The sequence below is a fragment of the Microtus ochrogaster genome, linkage group LG2 (assembly GCF_000317375.1).
Source record: "Microtus ochrogaster isolate Prairie Vole_2 linkage group LG2, MicOch1.0, whole genome shotgun sequence".
Classification (NCBI taxonomy): domain Eukaryota; kingdom Metazoa; phylum Chordata; class Mammalia; order Rodentia; family Cricetidae; genus Microtus; species Microtus ochrogaster.
Window position 1 is genome coordinate 51,461,168 of NC_022028.1, and position 7,616 is coordinate 51,468,783.

General features: G+C 49.1%; 1 protein-coding gene across 1 annotated transcript in view; it reads right to left on the reverse strand.

The window, feature by feature from the left end:
• Positions 1-7,616, reverse strand: part of Pnpla1 (patatin like phospholipase domain containing 1) — a 36,423-nt gene that overhangs the window by 1,792 nt on the left and 27,015 nt on the right. The window contains exons 6-9 of the mRNA XM_026785389.1: positions 5,543-6,202; positions 2,737-2,812; positions 1,691-1,813; positions 123-228 (exon numbers count right to left, since the gene is read on the reverse strand). Coding sequence (XP_026641190.1) covers positions 123-228; positions 1,691-1,813; positions 2,737-2,812; positions 5,543-6,202 — 965 coding nt within the window. The remainder of the gene's footprint in view (positions 1-122; positions 229-1,690; positions 1,814-2,736; positions 2,813-5,542; positions 6,203-7,616) is intronic.

Sequence of the window (7,616 nt, forward strand, 5' to 3'; positions counted from 1 at the left end):
AAAAAAAAAAAAAAAAGAAAGAAAGAAAGAAAAAGAAATGGGACTGGAGGACATTGCTCAGGTTGATACCCAGCCGTCTGGAGAGGCAGGGACACCTGGGGACACCCGGAGGGACTCCTTACCTCAGGGCAGCTGTATTCTTGGATCCGGCCGGGATGAGGTTTGTAGGTGACCCAAACTGTCTTGGAAGTGGAGAGTACAGGGAAGTCCAGTGGACAAGGAGCAGACCTGGATTCCAGAAGCCAAGGACGCATGCGTGAGGGGGAAAAGAAGAGCAAAGAGAGCTCCAAACCCTGCTCTTACCTGCGGGGTGGGCCCAGGGTAGCCGCTTGCCCTCTCTGGCAATTACAAGATCCTGAAGAGCCCACCTCAGAGGTAAACTCAGTGTTTAGCCCTGAACCTTCACAAATAGTTTTGTTTGTTTGTTTTTTGTTTTTCGTGACAGGGTTTCTCTATAGCTTTGGAGCCTGTCCTGGAACTCACTCTGTAGACCAGGCTGGCCTCGAACTTACAGAGATCCACCTGCCTCTGCTTCTCAAGTGCTGGGATTAAAGGTGTGCACCACCGCCACCCGGCCACAAATAGGTTTTTCATTTAAATGTTATATTTAGGCAAGTTCGAGGCCAGCCTGGTCTACAGAGTGAGTTCCAGGACAGGCTCCAAAGCTACAGAGAAACCCTGTCTCAAAAAACCAAACCAAAACAAAACAAAACAAAAAAAGTTATATTTATTTCTTTACATGGTGACCACAGTTCCTTATTCAGGGGTCCCAACTGGACCCAAGGGGGTTTCCCCAGCTCCTGGCTAACATTGCTGTGGATGGAGCATCCACAGAAGGGACTCTGAACATTAGCCCTCACCCATCCGGGACATGCCACCCTCTCTGCAGTCAATCATGAGTAGATGTGAGAAGAGGAGCTACTTGACGATTGAATAAAATACAAGTTCATGAACCCAAGAGGGACGTGAAAGAAAAGTCTAGGACTAGTAAGATGGCTCAGTGGGTAGAGGCGTGTACCCCCAAGTCTGACAGCCTGCATTCAATTCCAGGGACCCAAAGATGGAAGGTCAGAGCCAACACCACAACGGTGTTCTTTGATCTCTGTGGCATATACTCATATATGTGCCCAAACAGAAACAGGAAGGAAATAAATGTCAAAACAAAAATTTAATTTCTACTGAATGGACTGAAGGCCACAAGCAACGTCCTGTTGGTACAGGTGAGGTGTTTGCTGTCAGAAGAATGACATGAGCCAGGCATGTTGTCATGTACTTATAATTCCAGGACTCGAGAGCTAGAAGCAGGAGGGGGGGTCAAGAGTTCAAAGTCAGCTTTAGCTGCACACTGAGTCTGAGGCCAGCCTGGTCTACATGGTGAGTTCTAGGACAGTCAGGGCAACTCTGCTCAAAAAAACAAAACAAAAACAAAAAACAAAAAGGACCAACAGAAACCAGCAGCTGAGCAATAGTGCAAATCTCCAGGACCCCGCCCTGACACTTGCTGTTTTCTGGATGCTTTCCCGATCACTGGGTGGCTTGCGCTGTACCCTCAGCGGCTTATGAGCCGGGTCACCCCTGTTTTTCAGGTCAGAAAATGGAGATCGGAGAGCCCCGATGTCCTAACTAAGCTCTGAGCCTGCCCAGCAGAGGAGAACTTTCTGTCCATTAACTGCACATCTCAGACACTTACTGCAGCTTGCTGGCTGGCTTCTTGGAGCGAGGGTTTCTCTGGAAGAACTCTCTGGAGGCATTTGTCTTCTGTTTCTTCTTGAACATCTTGTCTGTCCTGTTTGAATCCACAGCAAGACTGTCCCTAGGCAAAGAAACAAGGAGGTGGTTTGTTATGGCCTGAACAGTGTTTGTCACCACAGAGCCCTGCCCCAGCTCAGGAGACCCCCAGTGGCATTGGCCAGCAAACATCCCTGATTATCGTTAACTATTTATCTGGACAATACCAGGCCAAGAGGGAAACAGAACCCACACTTATACCTACTAAATGTAGACACAAAGAGGTTAAAATCACACAAACACAATATATACTTTATATATTTTAATTTACACAAACTGTGAAAGTTTTTTTTAAAGATTTTCTTTTTTATGTATGTGTATGTGTATCTACATGTAAGTATGCATACATGGAGATGAAAAAAGGGCTTCAGATCCCCTGGAGTTAGAGGTCTAGGCTGCTGTGAGCTGCCCAGTGCAGATGCTGGGACCGGAACTTAGGCCAGATCCTCTGCAAGAACGGTTTGTGTTCTCATCCACCATCTCTCCAGACACACACACACACACACACAGACACACACACACACACAGACACACACAGTTGTAGAGATGAAATTATACATAATGGGGAAGCAGGTACATCTTAATAAACTTCAAAAGAGAGATTTGAGAGCTCATCACACCATCAGGGGTTACCTAAGGTGCTGTTAGACTTTTCCAACCCTGGCTTCACCCAAAACGAGACCCCGGGCCAGGAGTGCACACACTCCCAATGCCCTAGAACAGAGTGCACCCAGTGTGCGCAGGAGGGAGGCAGAGGGATGGCATCACCCCCATCAACAGGCGCGTTCCACAAAGCCCCTCACTGGGGAGAGAAGAGGGCACAAAGGGTAAATTATTGTCCCACAGACAAGAAGAGCCGGTGGGGCCCAGGCAGTCATAAGGGTGGAAACCTCACTTAGCTGGCCCTCTCCCCTGAGCAAAGGTGATAACATATCCTGGGGAACTTACACCAGAGGCTTGTGGAGGGCTTGCTTCCTGGTGCCCGGTGCTGCCAAGCTTGTCAGCTGTGGGGAGGCAGGAGGCCCTGCAGCCGGAGTGAACACACAAGGAGGAGTGAGGTGACAGGAGGGGGTACTGGGTCACTTCAAACACAGAGATGCCAGACATTGTGACACAGCACGCTTTTAATCCCGGCACTCGGGAATCAGAGGCAGGTGGATCTCTGTGAATTTGAGGCCAGTCTGGTCTACAGAGTGAGTTCCAGGATAGCCAGAGACAAAATAGTGAGATGCCGTTGTCAAGAAAACCAATTTTTAGAGGTATTTTTTTTTTTTTTGTTTTCTGGTTTTTCACAAACAGGGTTTCTCTGCGTAACAGTCCTGGCTATCTAGGAATTCACTTTGTAGAACAGGCTGGCCTTGAACTCACAGAGATCCTCCTGCCTCTGCCTTCCGAGTGCTGGGATTAAAGGTGTGCACCACCACACTTAGCAAACATAATTTTCTTAACTTTTTAAAAATTTTTATGTGTATGTGTGTTTTGCCTACATGTATGACTGTTATGAATATTTAAGTATGTGAAGTCATGTTGCATTTGTTTATCAATGTAAGGATGTGTGTTTAGTTATGGAAAGCTGTGTTATTTTGCCTGCCCAAGGCACCTGATTGGTCTGATAAAAAGTTTAACGGCCAATAGTGAGGCAGGAGAGGGATAGGCGGGGCTTCCAGATAGAGAGAATAAATAGGATAGAAAAAAAAAAAGGAGAGAAGGAAGGCAAAGAGAGGGAGCTGCCAGACAGAAGCAGTGAAAGTAGACATATAGAAGAAAAGTAAAGGGCTGGAAAGATGGCTCAGTGGTTAAGAGCACTGACTCTTCTTCCAGAGGTCCTGAGTTCAATTCCAGCAACCACATGGTGGCTCACAGCCATCTGTAATGAGATCTGGCGCCCTCTTCTGGGGTGCAGGTACACATGCAGGCTGAGTATTGTATTCATAATAAATAAATAAATCTTTTTTTTTTTAAAAAAAAGAAAAGTAAAAAGCCCCAAGGCAGAAGGTAGATAAAGAGAAACAGACTAATTTAAGTTAAAAGAACTAGCCGGTATTGAGCCTAAGCTAGGCTGAGCATGCATAACTCAGAAGTCCACATGATTTGGCAGCTGGTTGGTGGCCCTAAAAGGCCTGGTATATATGTCTGTGTGCAGTGACCCAGAGGCCAGACACTGTGTAGGTGCTCGAAGAGGAGCCAGTGCTCCTAAGAGCTGAGCCATTTCTCCTGTCTCTGTAAAGGTTTTTAAATCTTAAAAACAACAGCAAAAGAGACTGTTGGGACCATTTGGAGTCCTGGCCTCCAGCTGCTCTTCCCTGCTAGAGATCTTTACTTTCCTTCTGATTTGAGTTACTGAAAGCTGTGTCAAAGTTGTTTATCAGCTCTGCTTCACCAGCGCGTGTTGCCTTGGCCTTGAGGATCAGAGGATGAGGTTTTCACCTGTTGGCCCACCTGACTGTTGGGTATATAAGCCTCTGTGGTGCTGTTGAATAAGGGGCTTCTTACCAGTGACTAGAGTTCCGTGTCTCTGTGTGTGTGTTTGTGTGGGAGCTATATGGTAGTGCATGGAGTGCAGACAGGCGCTGTGCACTGCAGAAACTCATCAAGATGGTTCAAGACATAAAAGCACCAAGCCTGACAAAGGCAGTTCCGTCCTTGGGACCCTTGTGGTTGAAGAAGGGTGTCAACTCCCCCAAGCAGTCGTCGGACTTCCACACATGTTCTGTGGGAGGCATCTCACTAGACCCAACAAATAAAAACACAAAATACACGTATGCATGTTCACATGTGTGAACATTTCAAAGGATTAATAAAAGTATTTTAAAATAATACGGAAATGAGCTGGGCGGTGGTGGCGCATGCCTTTAATCCCAGCACTCGGGAGGCAGAGGCAGGCGGATCTCTGTGAGTTCGAGGCCAGCCTGGTCTACAGAGTGAGTTTCAGGACAGGAACCAAAAGCTACGGAGAGCCGGGCGGTGGTGGCACACACCTTTAATCCCAGCACTCGGGAGGCAGAGGTAGGCGGATCTCTGAGTTCGAGGCCAGCCTGGTCTATAATTTTATGTGCATTGGTGTTTTGCCTGTATGTTTGTCTGTGTGAGAGCGTCAGGTCCCCTGCAACTAGAGTTACAGATAGCCGTGAGCTGACATGTGGGTGCTGGGAACCGAAACCAGGTCCCTTAGAAGAACAGTGTTCTTAAGCATGAGCCATCTCTCCAGCCTCTCAATTAGATTTTTTAGAGAGACTCACAGAGCCTAGGCTCACCAGCCAGGGTCTCCTTGGATCTGCCTACCTTCATGGCCCCAGTGCTAGCTACAGGAGTCTGCTGCTGTACCCAGACTTTATGTGGGTTCTGGGGATCAAACTTGGGTCCTCATGAGTTTGTTTGTTGGTTAAACATTGTATAAATTGTGTGAGTTCTAAATATAGTGAAGTCTTTAATATCGTTATTAACCTTATTAATATTTATTTAATTAATATTAATCAAAATTAATTAATTTGGTTTTTGAGAAAGGGTTTCTCTGTATAGTCTTGGCTGTCCTGGAACTTGATCTGTAACCCAGGCTGACCTCGAACTCAGATATTTGCCTGCTTCTACCTCTTGAGTGCTGGGATTAAAGGCGTGCACCACCATTGCCTGGTTTATTTTATTTCTTTAAGGTTTATTTTATTTTAGCCAGTCAATGGTGGTGCATGCCTTTAATTAACCAACTGTTAATCTCAGGTCCACACTGTTAAGTGCTAGTCTCGAGGGAGACTCATACCTGTGGGTCGCTCTGGGCCGGGCTCTTCCACGGGTGGCAGGGCAGGTGGTGTTGAAGGACCCGAGGGCGGAAGTCTGGAGGCTGTCCCGGCTGCTGTGGCTGCCTGGGGATGTCTGAGCAGCAGTCCAGAACAATGAGGGGATTCAGGTGATGATTCAGGCACTGAGGATCCAGCCTCTGAGCTCTGCGCGTCTGCCGCTGAGTCTGAGGTGTGCAACACCGCTGGCAGGCTTTTTGTGCCTCGGTTGTCGTCAGCGGCTGAGTCCGGTTGACAGCCATCCTTCACTCCTTCCTTCAGGCTTGGAGTTTGAAGATTCACTGGGTCAGTGTCCCTGGGGTCAGTGGGCAGCCCAGGACTCATTTCCGGGCATGGCTGGGGTGGGGTCGAAGGCGATGCCGGTGACTGCTTAGATGAGGAGCCCCCTGGTGACTCCACAACCCCGCTGGTCCTGGATTCGGGTGTCTGCACTGATGGGGAAGCTGGAGAATGGCCATCCTTCCTGTCCTCTTGGGGAGCCCCCTGAGCATGGGGTAGTGAGGAGTCTTCAAGCTTGTCCCGCTGAGCTGGGGGCTCGTGGCCAAGGGCAACCTCTATCTGGCAGTACACTTCCACCCTGGGGAAAATCACTCTCTTGCTGGGGGAGTCGAGGTAGGCAGCGTCTAGGAGAAACAGCACAGCAGATTTGATATGCTCATAGTCTGTTACGGGGGTGTGAGCGAAATCTGTATAAATATGACACATGGTCAGCCACGGTGGTGCATGGTTAGTCCCAGCACTCAGGAGCTGAGCCGAGAAGACCGTGAGGACAGAGAACAAATGAGGATTTGGACATAAGGAGGAGGGGGAAGGTGGGGGGGGGTTCATAGAAGGGCTCCAGGAAACTTCTGGTTTTGTTTTTTCTTCTTTTTTGAAATAAGGTTTCATGTTATCCAGGTTGGTCTGGCCTCAAACTTACTATATAGCCAAGGATGACCCTGAACTTCTGATTCCGCCCTCCCCCCCCATCGCTCCCATCTCCCCAGTTCTGGGATTACCTCAGGTGCCACACTGGAATATGAATACTGGACAGGTATTGAATATGAATATGAACAGGTTTATGAATACTGAAAATTAAATTTAGGTGTTTATGTATGCTAGGTCAGCACTCAGCCCCAGCCTCTCCAGAAAACCTTGGGGATGAGGGATGGCACATGTGTAGGAGGGAGTGGGTGGGCCGGTTGGAGGGCTGCTGGTCACAGCTGGGTGCAGACTGGCCTCCTCCTGCGTCTTGTTTTCCACACCACGCGGGCAGCCAGCCGGGCCAGCAGCTTTCCAGCTGCGGGAGTAACTGTGTGGATGAGAGCTTTTGCAGGGGAGGGAGGAGAGAAAGGGGCGGGGTCCAGGGTGGCACTATTCTGTGGGCCATGACTGGCTCCCCTGCAACAAGCAGGGAGTAATCTGAGTGCTTCCAAGTGGCGGGTGGGGACTCATAGTGTGGCTCTGGGTACCAGAAGGAATTTCCCAGTAGCCCCTGATCACATCCGGTGCTAGAAGAAAAATCCAAGAGGCCTTGCGTGAGGAATTGGAAGGGACTCACGCTTGGGCTTGGGCGCTGGCGCCACCTGGTGGGTGACGCGCGCATCACAGGGCGCTTGGGAAGAACCCGGCAGGGGACAGGTAGGTGCAGGAGGTGTACCCTGAGCTAGGGAAATGGAGTTGCCTTCAAATAAGTGTCAAATGATAGGATCTTCTTGACCCCAAGTCCCTGACAAACGCCATCACCCAGGAGAGAGTGAAGGGTTCCCCAGATTCTGGCCAAGGGATCCTGGCCAGCCTCTCATCCTCCAGATTCTAGGAGACACAGGGTGTGACTCAGATGTAAACCATTATGGATGTACCTTCCACTCTCACAGTAAACCTCTAGGTTGGTCCCTGCCATTGCCCCCCCATACAGATGAGGAAACTGAGGCCCCAGGAGACTCACTACTGCTCCATAGCACGAAGGTGTCAAGAGCTGGGGTACAAGCCCTTCTTTACAAAACTGGCAACCAGACTCAGAGAGCTGAAGTGATTTTTCCTAGGACTCACAGCTCC